The 14,561-nt window shown below is 42.5% G+C and overlaps 1 protein-coding gene across 2 annotated transcripts in view; it reads left to right on the plus strand.

Annotated features, from left to right (window-relative positions):
• Positions 1 to 14,561, plus strand: part of ppp1r16b (protein phosphatase 1, regulatory subunit 16B) — an 85,059-nt gene that overhangs the window by 16,501 nt on the left and 53,997 nt on the right. Inside the window, exons 1-2 of one of the 2 annotated variants that reach the window (XM_031870633.1) lie at positions 10,778 to 12,117; positions 13,320 to 13,739. In XM_031870633.1, the coding sequence (XP_031726493.1) occupies positions 13,475 to 13,739 (265 nt within the window). In that variant the 5' untranslated portion in view covers positions 10,778 to 12,117; positions 13,320 to 13,474. Of the gene's footprint in view, positions 1 to 10,777; positions 12,118 to 13,319; positions 13,740 to 14,561 lie in introns of those variants that run through there. The other variant, XM_031869805.1, reaches the window with a different exon arrangement.

Raw genomic sequence — 14,561 nt, forward strand, 5'->3', positions numbered from 1 at the left:
TATATATTATTTATATATATATATAGATATAGAAATATGCTGCCACAAGCAAAGTGGAAAAATGTAGTGACGTCAAGCAAGAAGCAGATTGTGTTTGTTCTGGTGTCATAGTAGATTCTTTAAATAATTAAGTAGTGAGTTATTATTGGCCAAATAAGGAGAATGTAAGAACACAGTCTGCTGCTACTTGGAGGGTTAGAGTTAGTATACTGCCCGTAAAATGTGAGAACATGACTTTTTTTTCATTTCTGTAGTCAGGCTTCTTCTGTGGACTTTCTAGACCCCCGTGTCTCACGCCTTTCCATTCAGGGGAGTTCTGAGGTCTTTTGTCCACTCGGCTAAATGCTGGATTGAAGGCGGTACAATGGCAGGACTATTGGCCCTGGCCGGTGCTGACCCGGCTGTGTCAGGCAGCACGACGTACAACCATGAATTAGGTTAACAGGAATTACAATGTGGACTTTGCAGGACTGGAGGGCCAGCAGGGTTGTGTAGCAGGGATTAATATGTCGGTCACTCACATGTTGGTCAGTAGGCCCTGCAGGATCAGTCCTGGAAGAGAAATTTTAGATTTACTGCAAGATTGCTTTCTTAGTTATTCACAAGCATCAAGTAAACAGCTTATGTGGCTATAAGCTGATGTAGTTTGACCTTATTCACGTGTATCACGGTGGAATATTGAATTACTTTTGGGCACAAACGCTAAAGCCACCGTAGTGGTTACCTAAGTGTTGGCCGGTTGTAGCATCCTGTAGCACCCCCAACACCTTGCTTTAGTCGACACGCAGTCTGCCGTCTACCTCTGCCCTGGTTCATTACGACAGGGGAGACAATGACCCAGAATCTAGTTGACCTAAGTGCTTTAAATCAAGGCTCCACCGGAGGAAATAAATTCTCTCCCTATACCGGCACGCCCAGCACCAACTAGGACAAGTAATCCAGACAGAATAAAAACGTCCTCTTAGACGACGCAGAGGGAGAGAGGGATGGAAGACGTGATAGACTTAGAGAGAGAGAGAGAGAGAGAGAGAGTATTGACTGGATAGATGGAAAAGTGGTGCACTGCTGCAACACCAACACACCTTTTGACATAAGACACGTTTTCTCCTGGGACACTGATCAGAGCAGTTCCATGAAAAGTAGATATCAAAATTGTTAGAAAACATGTTTTTGCATCCATTCTTCTGCATTATATCTGCTGTTTATGAATCTGAGCACGGGTTGCCTCCTGGGTTTGTCTACCAGTCAACTGGAATGATCCTAATATTCAGGGCGGGGTAACAAACCTTTGTATTATAGAGTATCTAGAACTGTAAAAAGTACTTAAGGTGGCATTGAACTTCTGTCTGCTTTACTTATTCTTTGATCAGATATCTTATTTTTTAAAATTTTAAGCTGTATAGCTTAAAAAGTCTTGAATTCCTGGTGGATTTTGTTACCGTTGGACAGAGCCAGGTTAGCTTTCTCGACTTAACACATCTTCGTTTAGGATCTGAGTCCTTGAGTCCTTGAGTCTGTGTGTTAGTGTGTGTGCGCGCGTGTGTGTGCGTGTGTGCGCGCGTGTGCGCGCGTGTGTGTGTGTGTGTGTGTGTGTGTGTGTGTGTGTGTGAGAGGAGTTCCATGGCTCACTGAAGCCTGCCCTGTTTTCTGTTTATCTGTTTACAGCAGCAGCTGCTCCTCTTCTTTACACTCCTCTGCTATCCTCTGCCTTTGAATAAGAAGGTTTATTCTCTTTTTTTTGGGGTTTGATAGGAAGCTGCTGCTGCTGCTGCCGGGGGGAGCCGAGACACACGTTCAGAACATAACTCAACGTAATGGGAGAGGAAATTGAAAAGTGCAATATACTGGATTGGGAGCATTTTTGAATGCCTCTTAACAGCTCTCAACATGGCGACGGTGAGCCGGCGGCTCCCGGTGCTAACATCGCTTACAGTGTAAACAACGGAGAAAGTGTCTGACAGAGCTAACAGTGTTTACCTGAGGGGGAACCTGAGGGCGGGGGCTACTCTTCTGCAACCACGCTTTCGGTCGGGGCGGCTTTATCAGCTGTATGAGCGCAGTGCAGAGCGGTGGCCGTGAGCTAGCCAGTGGGTCACGCTCACGTGCACTAAAAGCATGCACAGCTGGCACGACTACGTCAACAAAGCAAGGAGAAGCTCTGCTAAGAACACACAGAGGGAGAGACACCTCATTCCCTGCTTAGGTTAGACATTAATCCATCATGTCTTTACATAGACAATAGTTGTTTGCTGCTATATTCATTTTCAGATTGTTGAATACAGCTCCTTTAAATATCGATCAGTAATCTAATTTCACTAAGTGCTGATTGAGTGGGATGCACAATAATGGAGTTGTCATTTTCATGAAAACGTCCTTTTTGTTCCCGCTTGAGGACGTGCAGGAGAAATGCATGAAAAGCGAGTCGGTGATTAGTTAAAGCAAAGCAACACACGGCCTGATTAACAGATTAACATATAGAATACATAATTAGTGTATAGGATCAAGACATTATGTAACAGAGGACAGGAATTTAAGCACATTATTCGAAAGAATTTAGGTGAAACAACTGATGCACAGCGTTAGAAAGACTAGAAATATCAGCGTTTAACTGACTGAGGGGAACTGCAGCACTAACTCAAGCTCTATGCAGGGTGGGTGTACAGTGAGTAATGTAAGGTGTGTGTGTGTGTGTGTGTGTGTGTGTCCGTCTCTCCAAACACAGACCTGCGTTCTGTCAGTTTGACTTCAGTGACTTTGGGCTGACACGGCCAGGGGTCGTGTTTCGGCTAATGGCTGCGGTTGTCAGAGAGGTCAGATGTCAAATCTCCGTGCGGCAGTCAAAACCCACTGCTTCCTGTTTTAATGGCCATGTGCTGTGTCATTAGCCTTTTGTGCAGTGTTTACTCAACACCGACTCGGGGCCCAAATTAATTGCTCGTTAACCAAGGACCTCGGGGTACAACTTCAGTTTTGAAGCTTCGGTTTGCAGTGAAATGCGTTCAAGAGCTGCTCCTTCTGTCTGAGCATTGAAAAGGAATTCAGCTTCATTACGACTGCGTCTGTTTATTCATAGTTTTCGCCATCGCTCCTGTCTGTGGCGATAACATTGAATTTACCGAGTTAACCGTTTAGATCTGGGATCAATAGTCCAGCAGGGCAAGATATATGAGTAGAGGATAATTCAAGCTTTAAACAAACCATTAGGTTTAGGGAAACTCACTCAGAAGAGAAAACCAAGAACACAGCAACTCTGCAGTTTCCCTGAGCGAGAGAGCGATTATTGTAATCCTTGAAAATAACCTAGTTTGTACGACGTATCATCAAACCGCCACAGTGGAAGGCGAGAGGCGGTACTCTTTTTAAAATGAGGATAACAGAAGGTCCTCATGGTGTTGCACTCAGTCGTATTGAAAGAATGAAAATTGTCTGTTTTGGAAACTTTAATTCTACCAATTATGATGCAGGGCGGATGAAAAGCGGGTTTCAGACGCCGTTAGTGACATTTCTGGTGTTCTCCTTTTTAGATTTTTACCTCCAAATATCAGTGGTTTGCAACTTCTCTTAGCTCTTCATCATCATTTCTCATCTTGCAGATGTGTTCATTTGAATTAAACAGGGTGATATATAATATATATATGCTATTGTACATATTATTACAATATCTTTTTCATACAATAAGTAGTTCTTGAACTGTCCAACCTATATTTAGAATGGCAGAAGCCGGATGTTATCTATCTGTATCTGTTAACACATTTGAATTAATTCTCAATCGCAGCACGTCATGTTAGGGTTTGTCCCTGGGGGGGGATTACTGGTTTTAGATGATCTGACTAAGCTTGTTGGATTGTTTACAAACTGTCTGATCATCTGAACATGTCTCTTGCCCTGTCACTGTCTTTCTAGATCTTAATAATTGATGAAATCATGGCATAAAGCTGAATTATTGTGAAAAGGTAGCATTTGTCATTTTTGATACATAGCTTGAATGGGAGCACACAATAAATAATCATGTGGTTTGGCATGTAAAAAGTCAGGGGCTTGGAAACGGACAGAGTCCTGATCAGTACAACACATTGAACATTAAGATAATTCATGTGTGCTACACGCTTTAAGCACCGATTAGCATGTGAAAAATGCTCCACATTGTCGAACCTCGTCTGGTGTGCAAAGAGGGAGCTATGCATTGATTTCTCGTCCGGTCTAATATGTCAGCCGAGGCCGTCACTTTCACCAACAGCGAGTTGAAAAAGGACTGCACAGTCTGATGTTATGGATTTGTTTTTGGTTTTTGACCGTAAAACTTTGGAAAGGCTCAATTATGAACTCGGAACAGTCATTGAGCTAAAGCCTTTTATGGTTCAGTTAATTCCTGAAATGAGACGATGTCGTCGGTCATTTAAAACATGAAATTGGATCGATTGGATTTATTGCAAATGTCTCAGAAAAATAATCCCGTTGTGCTCTTCCAGAAGTCTCACAAATCTAAATCTTACATTTCACACTGGGGCCTCGAAGAAATCCTATAATGAATTTCCAATTTAAGAAAACAACCTTAAATTAATATAGTAAATTGTCTCCTCTGCTATAAAACCCCCTGAAATGAAGTCGGTCCGTTTGATTGAAGATCTTGGAGTGAAAGAAGGTTTCAGGAGAAGTGTTTGTATCTGAGCTGTGATGGTCGGTGTCGCTTGTACAACAGCTGTAAGTCCGTCGACTATCTGGCGGTGACGAGACGGGGCAGAGGGTGAGGGCCACAGCTTCACGTCCTTTTGCTGAGGCCACAGTTTTACAAGCAAGCAGGCATGCGAACACCGTGTACACTTTCTCATGACATAGAGGGGTTTGCACAGCCTGCATGAATACACACATGTAGATAAAATGCAGATACACACACACACACACACACACACACACAAACACTGGCCCATTGTGTGCGACACTGCCGCCGCTGTGTCTCCAAGCGGAGCGTCCTGACACAGCACACGCCTCCTCACTGCTAAATGTCACGCACTGTTACTGACATTATTGGTGATGCAAAGTGCAGCGAGTGTGTGTGTGTTTGTTTGTGTGTCATGCGACCGAAACCATTAAGCAATAAATCAGTCCGTCAATCCAGAGGAAATGCATCAGTTTGGCAACTAATTAAGAAATACGTTAGTTTTAGTTTCCATAACATGCAAAGCGACTATTTTCAGCTTTCCTCTGTTCTATTTAGCTGTGAACTAACAAACAAAGCACGACAAAGCGAGACATTTGAGTATGTCGTCCTGATTAATTGATCAATTAATAAAATAATTGCCAAAATGCCCATCACAGAGCCCAAGGAGGTGTCTCTTAATTGCTTCTTCTATCCGACCATTAATCCAAAAAAATCTATCATATAAGACAAAGGGAAAGTAAGAAACGCATCAGATATTTCTGGGCACCTTTGCTTGAAAAAATGACTCAAAATTGTGATCGATGTTAATTTCCCGTCGTTGGACGAATCATTTCAGCCCTCTTCTGTTTTGCTGTAGACGTCCTCTTGTCCCAGACGTGTTTGTCTCCGGCTGCCTGGTTGTGTGTCTTTTGTCTTTGCATCTGCTCGTGTCAGACAGAGACCGATAACGGCATTATAGCTCGTATCCTCATAACAGCAGGTGATGAACTGTGAGGAGGAGACTGTGCAAGTACAGCAGGATTCACCAGCACAAACACATGCACTACGTTGTGGTCCAGTGCTCGGCCGTCTCCTCCTTCCTCCTCTTCCTCCTCTTCTTCCTCTTCTCGCTGATTGACGGGGTCGGCCTCAGTGGGTGGAGTCTTCTTATTTTGGCAACTCGCTCCTATAACTGCCCGTTACAGCTGAGAGGGCGACTGTGAAACGTCGCACCTCTTTGTCCTCGTCTTTTGTCCTCGTCTTTTGTCCTCGTCAGAAGTAAAACAGGTGAAGTAATTGGTTGTCAGATATGTTCAGCACCTGAAGAAGAACACCATTGTGGTTATCTGTAATGGGCTATGGGGGCATTTTTAAAGACATTAGACATTCATGATGGGCTGAAAGTGAGGGAATGGAAAAAGACATGGTTTCCATTTGAAGTATTAATAAAATCCTGCCAGCTACTGAATGGAGATGTGCCAGTGTTGGAACAAAACCATTCTGTTTTTGTCACTTTTTGTAGTCAGATGACATCATTTTAAGCAGAATTCCCATTTAAATTCTTACGTCCATATTCTCCTTAAATAAGAAGGACTAATGTTAAAACCGTCTCCTTTAATTAAACTGTCTTGAAGGTGATGAGAGGAGGTGGAGGTGATGAGGGGGAAGATTTCAAAGCCTTTTGGTGTTCGACCACCGGTCCTCATTCTGAGCTATAAGTCAATTAGTTTTAACGTATTCTCTCTACAATTCTCTTGGCACTCAAAGTAAAACATTAAACACAAGTGACCGACTTTAGCTTAAAAATTCAAATGGATTCAGATGCAGATTTGAAGAAACGCATGCCTCCATGCACGGGGAATTAACTTTCTGTTGACTCGTTAAACTCTTCATGAACCAAACTCACAATGCCTGCCCTGTGCACTGGGTGGTGGAGGGGCTCTCTTACTGTTGGAGGATGTGCAGCCTTGTAGTTACAGATAAAACAGACCGGTAGCTCCAGCATGGGTCGTCGGTTGAGTGACCATTTTTGACACCGTTGACACTCTTTTCTTAGTACTGATACTTTGCAGTTTTTTTTTTTTTTAGTGACTGAGCTGCTGAGTCATTTGTTCTCAAAGATTTCGGTCCTGGTTGATTTGGCGACACCTGTGGTTCCTGGTGGTAACAGCAGGTTTGCTTTGATACCACAACCAACTCTACAGAAGAGCAACCCAAGTTGTTTTTAGGAAAGAAGTCGGTCAAATGATCTGATTCCATGGTTCATAGAGTCTGAGTAGTTTTCCACATTTGTCCATGCTGCTGACAAACATGTACATATGCAGCATGATGAGGCGGGAAGAGAAGAAGAGAAAGTATCCTAAACATGAAATATTCTAGCTGGATAGTTGATACTAATACGAGGTTTAGATGAAATCCTGCCTGTGGTGTATTATGAGCTGTACTGTGCTGCCATTAGCTATACTGTACGTCCATTGCCAAATCACCTTCATAAGGATGATGGAGGGGCCAGGATGACCTCAATCCAGCTGGTTTGTGGAGATATTAGTGAATTAAAGCTGATGTCAGCACTGCTGGACACGCACACACACACTTTTGTGATGCTATAATTTTTGTGCCTTCACTGGAGGCATTCATTATCTGATTCATTTCCTTTTTTTTAAGCCCCTTTTCATATACCTCTAATTTTAAAACGTCTCTCTTTTTTATCAAGCGAGGGCTCTTAAAACGTCCATAATTTAGAGTTCTGGTTTCTGTCCTTGAGAGGACGTTTGGCTCTCATAAGTGTGGAAACTCATGAACGCACACAGCTGCGTTATAGCCGTCGGTGATGAAAAGGAGATAATGGACCTGAATGCTCAGTGACAGAGGCTTTGTACTGGACCGTCAGGCGGCCACGACAGGCGAAATGTTCAGACCGCCTCGTTCTCTGTCGGTGAGATACACTACTCAAAGCTCCAAGCTTGTGATAATGCATTGTTAAGATGTTTAACTTGAACAATGGGGGTGGTTTTTCTAGCATATTGTGTGTCTTTTTATTGCTTACATGTTCTGCTCTGACGGATCAGCTGCAGTTATAGTTTGAGTCTGAAAGATAAATGGAAAGTCTGCCCCAGAGAGACGTCTGTTGTCTTTTTTTTGGCAAAGAAAGAGCATTGTCTAAAGTCCAGACCACTCATATTTACTTCAGGAGTGTGAGTGGTGTGGTTTGCATTTTTGTGATCTTGTAATCACAACAAAGTGGGAGCTTTTGTGATGCGTAGGCAGCTGGCCATTTATGAAAACAACAACTCCAATAAAAACACGGACAAAACTGGCAGAACTGCTAGTAATTGGCACATTGGCATAAATGTTGTTTAGCTACAGCTGCTAGGTGTGCATCGCCCGACCTTCTTGTTCTGAAAATCGTTAAACGTTCGGCTGTGCCTCCCTTTTTTTTTTCTTTTTTTTTTTTCTCACACAAAAAAATGGTAAAAACACAAAGTGTGAGTGCAGTGCCACATTCTTATCTGCAGCCTGGGAGCCGATTGAGGTCAATCTGTGATTTGCTGCCTTGGCCCCGGGGACCGGCTGTGATATCACCAGAGGCCTTACCGTTGCCCACGGCTCCCCGAGTTTTACATATCTTCAAACAGTTTGTCTTTGCCTCGTGTCAAGTACACGGAGTGTTTGCATCGTCTGCTTTTCACGCGCTGCTGAAGTTCTTAATGTGCGAGTCGATCTCCCGTCGGGGGCAACAAACGATTTGTTCTCTTCCGTCTTCTGCTGTTTGATAAATGCCTGAAGGCTGCGCTACTGTCATCTTCTCACTCACCTGCTGTTAATGTTACAGAAACAAGACCACAGATCAGCGTGAGCGACTCTTAAGGTTTATGATCTGTGAGAGAGAGCCGACAGTCTGTGTGTGGAATGGAAACTTCTCTGTAAATGTCCCCCACAGAATAATGCACGAGAAAAGGTCGAGCTGGCACGATGTGAGATGAGCAGTGAAACCGCTGCACGCTTGTTCAGGCACCCAGTCGTCCTGATCACTCGTGTGGGTTTTTGGTGGCGTTCGGGTGCTTGAGAGGGGGTAGGAAAATACTTAAGTCTAAAAATCTGTGCTGTTCTCGGATAAATTCATGCTTGTTTGGCAGCATCGTCTCCACCCAGAGATTGGTATTTTATATGAGTATCGGTAAAAATCAAGTAGTTGATCAGAGTGTTGAAATAAGAAGGACTTCATAGATTAGACTCGTACTGCTGTATACATGACAACTTTATCACTATCAAGGGCGTTGGTTTGGTTTAAGAAGTTGGGAAACACATCTGGATCAAATGAAATCGAGTGTAGTTCAGTGAAATCATTCATGAAGACCCGCTGACATCTTCAGCTGCAACTAACTATTGTTTCATTATATACTGTATGTTAGTTGTTCAATAAAACATCAGAAAACTAAAAATGTCCTGGAGCACAAGGGGATGTTGTCAAACAGACCCACAGTTTGCTATATTGTAAGACAAAATAAAGCTGTTAATTCTCAAGTTTGAGAACCTCAAATCATCAAACATGTTTCATTTGTGCTTGAAAGCATCACTTAAACAATGAATTGACTAGCAAAATACTTAACGTTTCATTTTTCATGAGGGATTATTGGACGAATCATTATATCGCTCTATCTGCATACCAATGAGCGGCTCATTTAGCGTCCTCCAACATGCTCCATGGTAGCACAGCCTGTAAAACAAGACGACAAACGAGCCATAAAGTCCACTATGTGCTGCTCGTTAGGTTTATCACGGTTGACACTCGGTAACATACACCGTGTGCAAAGGCGAGCTTATCAACTCAGAGACTCTCTCATCAGGATACCAGCTGGACAGGCGGAGGACACTGATATTTCGGTGTGTAAATCAAACCGATACTGACGTGATAATTCCCTTTGCTCATTGTGTGCTGTATGATACCTTTACATGAAGCCAGTGCAGTGAGAGCTCTGTGAAAGTAACAGCCTTTCACAACAAGGACATTCAAAGTGCTTTACATACAGCCAACAATTAGTGCTGTCAGTCGCCGATTAATGCAGAAGTTGTTAGTCTGTCTGGGTCTGTTTTCATCACTCGCTGCTTTTTCTGTCTCTAGCTGTGTGTGTGTGTGTGTGTGTGTGTTTATGAGTAATATCATTACCGCTGCTCTGATTCCCCTGATTTGATCAACAGTAGCTCCTGGGTTTCATATTCCCGGCACTAATGTCATTGACCATCAAAGACGGCTAAAGAAAACACTGGACGTTCCTTGTTTGTCACACATCCTGTCTAAAGTTAATTCACTTTGCACTCGCATCTCAGAGAGAGAGACAGACAGAGAGAGACAGGGACAGGGGGGGTACGCTGTGTCCGGAAGCTTCACTGTGCATCAGAGGAAACTTTTAACTTGTAAAACTCTGCATGTTGTGAATTAAAGCGCAGTTGTTCTTAGACCAGTTGCTCGTTGGATCAGCTTCACTGTCTGCGGCTCCTTTTGTGATGTACTTAAACACTTCATCCCAGTGGAAATATTACGTCATATTTGGATTAATGCTGTTATGAATAAATTAACTTCACTCTTATTTATTAACTGACTTTTTCCTCGAGGTCTGCTGTGCAACATATATTTGTATTTCGGTGAAGATACACTCTGATGTATCTTAGTATACAAAAGAAGGCACGACTTATAAAAGACACCTTGGAGTGCATCATTGCAACATCGACACCTACACAGACACAGATGTAGAGCGCTCTTTGTTTGAGGCGTCCTTTCACGACGATCAAAAGGGTGTTTTTTCCACGACCGTCTTTGTTTTTTGTGTTGTAACTTGGCAGCCAGCGCGCTGTGTGAATGTGTGTGTGTGTGTCCGATCGTGTGGAGCATTTATTATTTCATCAGCTCCTTCTCTGAACTCGGCTCCTATAAACCGGAGAAGGGCGGCTCATTTCTTTTGGCTGCAGTTCAGCTGAGGGAACCTTAATTTCACATATAAAACAAGGCAATGAAAACTTCACAGCTAAGCAAATGTTTTATTTATATATATATATATATATATATATATACACAGTGAAGTATAATATGAGCAAAACAATTAGGATTGCAGTTTGTTTGAAACTCCGAAGATTAAAAAGCTGCTCATGACCTTTTCTTTTTATTTTCCTCATCCTCTTCACCCAGCATGGTGCGCCTCCTGCTTGAGCACTGGCTCACGCTGAAGAGGAGTCTGCTTCATGTCTTTACTTGAGCAGATGTGCCTCCATCAGGAACATCGTGTCAGCAGCAGATGACGGAACAAACTACCTCAGTATTTATGGCTGTAGCAGTGCTTTCACAATATATTTACATTCAAGCCATTGTAGAAGAATTCTTATTTACAGCCTTTGTGTGAATAAGTAATAAACTTATTTTTATTTGAATTTTAGGTTTTTATAAATTAGATATTATCTTCTCTTTCTGCAATTCTTTTTTCCAAAGTGTGTTGATACACTCTGATTTACACTTACTTACACTCATTGTGATGAAAACAATCCTTTATTTAGATTATTGAATCATGTTGACAAATGCCTAGATTCCAAATAACTCCATCCATGAGGTGATCTGATGAACACAATGATCTCCAACACAAAGAAATATAACAGATAACAGAAATGTATGTTGTGAATGTTGACCTCAAATGTAGAGCAAGTTATGTTGATGATAGACATTTTTTAAATGGACAAAATGATGAATATCTGTATATTGACCAGATTTTAGAAAGATCTTAAATGGTCCGGCTAAGAAGTGAAATTCACCCACATTGCAGACTACCACCAACACTAAACCGACTTCTTTCCAGCTTCTACTGCCGCACATTTGCTTTTCACACCAGAAAATCTTTTATCTTTTATTTTAATAGACAAATCAATCTAGAGACTGAAGACTCGACACTGCTGCATCCACCGCATGTCTTCTTTGAAAGAATTGCTGACAGCTTTCAGTTTTAAATTCCTCCACAGTGATTTGTGCTCATCCTCTTGTGGTTGACCTTTGGATCGGGACCCAGTCTTAACGAATAATTTGCCGTAAACCAGTTTGCTGTGTAAAAGTCATTTCTACTTTTCACACAAGCTCTCATAGTCTCGATCTCCACTTGTGAAATTCTGTGAGAGAGGAAAGTCAGGAGAGTAACTTTGTGCCGTTTAATGCATGTAAAGGTCTCAAACAGTGGCCAAGGTTTAGTTCCGACTTTCATTTGGGTTTGGATGTCTTTTGTCACACTGTAGGATGCTGTAGGAAGTGATTATACTGTGTGTTTCCTGTCCATGTTTTCAGCAGTTGGGTACCAGTTGTGCAGAGGAAATGTAGCATAAGGTCGGTGGCAGGCTGATGTAGTAGCACATTGCATTGTGGGGCATTTTATCAGACGATGCTGCTGGTTTCATGAGTGAACGGCTGCAGACATGAGGAAATATTTATCAGCATCGGTGAAATAGTAAGTTTGATACATAACACCTGTATATTTTGTTTTTAAAGTTACGTAAATCATATAAAGTGTCATTTATGTGTGTATTTGTGTGGGCTGGACTTTTATCAGGAGAGGGTTTATAACGGCCGTACATTGTTAAGAGTTTTGTTTCAAGGAAGTGGTCTGAATAGAGTCCCTGAAGATGTTCTACCTGCATTTATTCTGTGTTTACTCTATTTAACTACAATACGGTTTATTTTAAATGTGCATGTTTCTGCTTTTGACCCGTTATGTTGTTAGTTTTTCCAAATCTATACGATCATTTGTAAAGATATGTATACATACAGTGTGCTGCTTTCTTGGCAGATAAAAATATACAGTCAGCTGTTTTTTTTGTTGTTTCACTGGCAGCATAACGTTCAGTGGTCAGAGAGGAAAACCAGAGCGAGTTCATGTGTTCATGTTATGTGTAGCAAGGCTACATTAGCGTGAATCCCCGCTTTAGCTCACTGCCCGAGTAGTTTTTCTTTTGTCTTCTTCTTGTTATCAGTATCTCATCAGACTGCCGTCTACTTGTAACTTCCAGGAAGTGGTTGACCTTGATGGCGGCTGGTACAGATGTCTACAACGGCTCACGAAGCAAATGGAAAATTGAGACTGCAACCCATGCTAATCATTTCATTCATATTTCATATCTGTCGTTTAGATATAAATGGAAGAATTGGCCTCCTTTTTTCATAGAGGTACATGTGTCCCCTTTCCTGAACCCTTAAAGGCATCATCTGCATGGAGTGTGTGTCATGCCAGTGAATGGAAGGAAATGAAGCGATTATGAGAATGACATTGCTTTCATTTTTGTTTCACCTCGATGTGAATCAAAGAGTGTTCAGTAGAACATAAATCTGATTTCATTTACAATTGACAGAGAGTGGAAACATGTGACAAGCAAACCGTTATTCAGTGCTTGGTTGCGTGGTACTCGCGTCTCTATAACTAGGAGATGCAAAATGCATCTCTGTGCACTTTGCGGTGGTGCATCAGACCAATACTCACTTTTGATTGTCGGTGTATCTTTCAAAGGATTTACTGGAAGTGTAACGCCGCATCAAACTACGTCCACATTTTATTTTCTTATGTATTTATTGCAGTACCAGGTAGTAAATGTTTCTCTCTGAGATATTTATGAACAGTGTGTCTCTCTCTCTCTCTCTCTCTCACTCCTCACTCAGGATGTTTACTGGTGCTTAGGGACGACGATGATGATGATGATGATTGGAGGAGACCACGGCCGAAGGTGCAGCCCTCGCTAGAATCACACTTTCTCCCCCAAACTTCACCCCTCCACCCATAACATCCCCTGCTGCCGTCCCTCCGACCCGGCGCCATGGCCAACCATCTGGAGCTGATCCAGGAGCTGCAGCAGCTGGACAAAGTGCCCAGTCTGGAGAGGCTGCGGACTGCCCAGAAGCGGCGCACCCAGCAGCTGAAGAGATGGGCGGTGTACGAGAAGGAGATGCAAAACAAGAAGCGGAAGGCTGACAAGAAGGGTCGCAATGCCAACAACCTCCAGCAAGAGTCCAAGAGGCACGTGTCGTTCGCCGCCAGCGTGGCGCTCCTGGAGGCCTCGGCCAGGAACGATCCAGATGAAGGTAGGGACAGCGAAGACGATTTATGATGTGCAAATTGGAAAATAGAGATTCATGGGGAAATGTGCTCAGTGTAGTGAAAATAATAAATTACACAGGTGCTCTTAAAATGTGACCAATGGACACACACAATCTGAACCGCTGTAGATTTATTCTCTTTGTAACGAGGCAACACGCTGAAAATATGTGCCGGGCTTCTGTTTATAAGCTCAAGAGTCAAACCCGCGACAAAGCTCAGTGACGCCACATTTGAATAATTACTCTAATTTCAGCCTCACCTCACTACTTCAGCTGGATATCAGAATGCCAAGGTCAGGAAAACGATTAGCTGGGCCTGCCCACTTAAACTGCCAGTGGAAGTCACTGCGTTGGAGCTGAATTTGTTCTGCTAGGAGACTGTTTTCTAATTGTAAAATAATAGAGTTGTCACACTGAGATGAAACTCACGCCAGTCTTTTTAATTAAAATTTCTACGGATGGTGCCTCCCTATTTGGAGATAATAATTGTTTTCCTCCAGTACAAATGCTGTGGCAGTGCTAACACTGAGCCAGTGATGCAGGAATGATAACAGGCTCCTTGTCATTTCGATACGACATCTAATTTAACTTTGCTTTAACTTTAAATTTGATTGAAGTCTCTTTTTTTTTTTTTTTTTTTATCATAACCAATACAGCCTATGGCTGTGCTACTGTACATTTGTTGCTTGTGCAAGCTGTTGTTACAGATATGGAAAAAGACACAAGGCTGATGTACAATAATTCTCACAGAGCAGGCGTATGCATATACACACGTGTGTGTGTGTGTGTGTGTGTGTGTGTGTGTGT

Source organism: Anarrhichthys ocellatus, unplaced genomic scaffold (assembly GCF_004355925.1).
Source record: "Anarrhichthys ocellatus isolate YVR2014 unplaced genomic scaffold, GSC_Weel_1.0 scaffold1, whole genome shotgun sequence".
NCBI lineage: Eukaryota > Metazoa > Chordata > Actinopteri > Perciformes > Anarhichadidae > Anarrhichthys > Anarrhichthys ocellatus.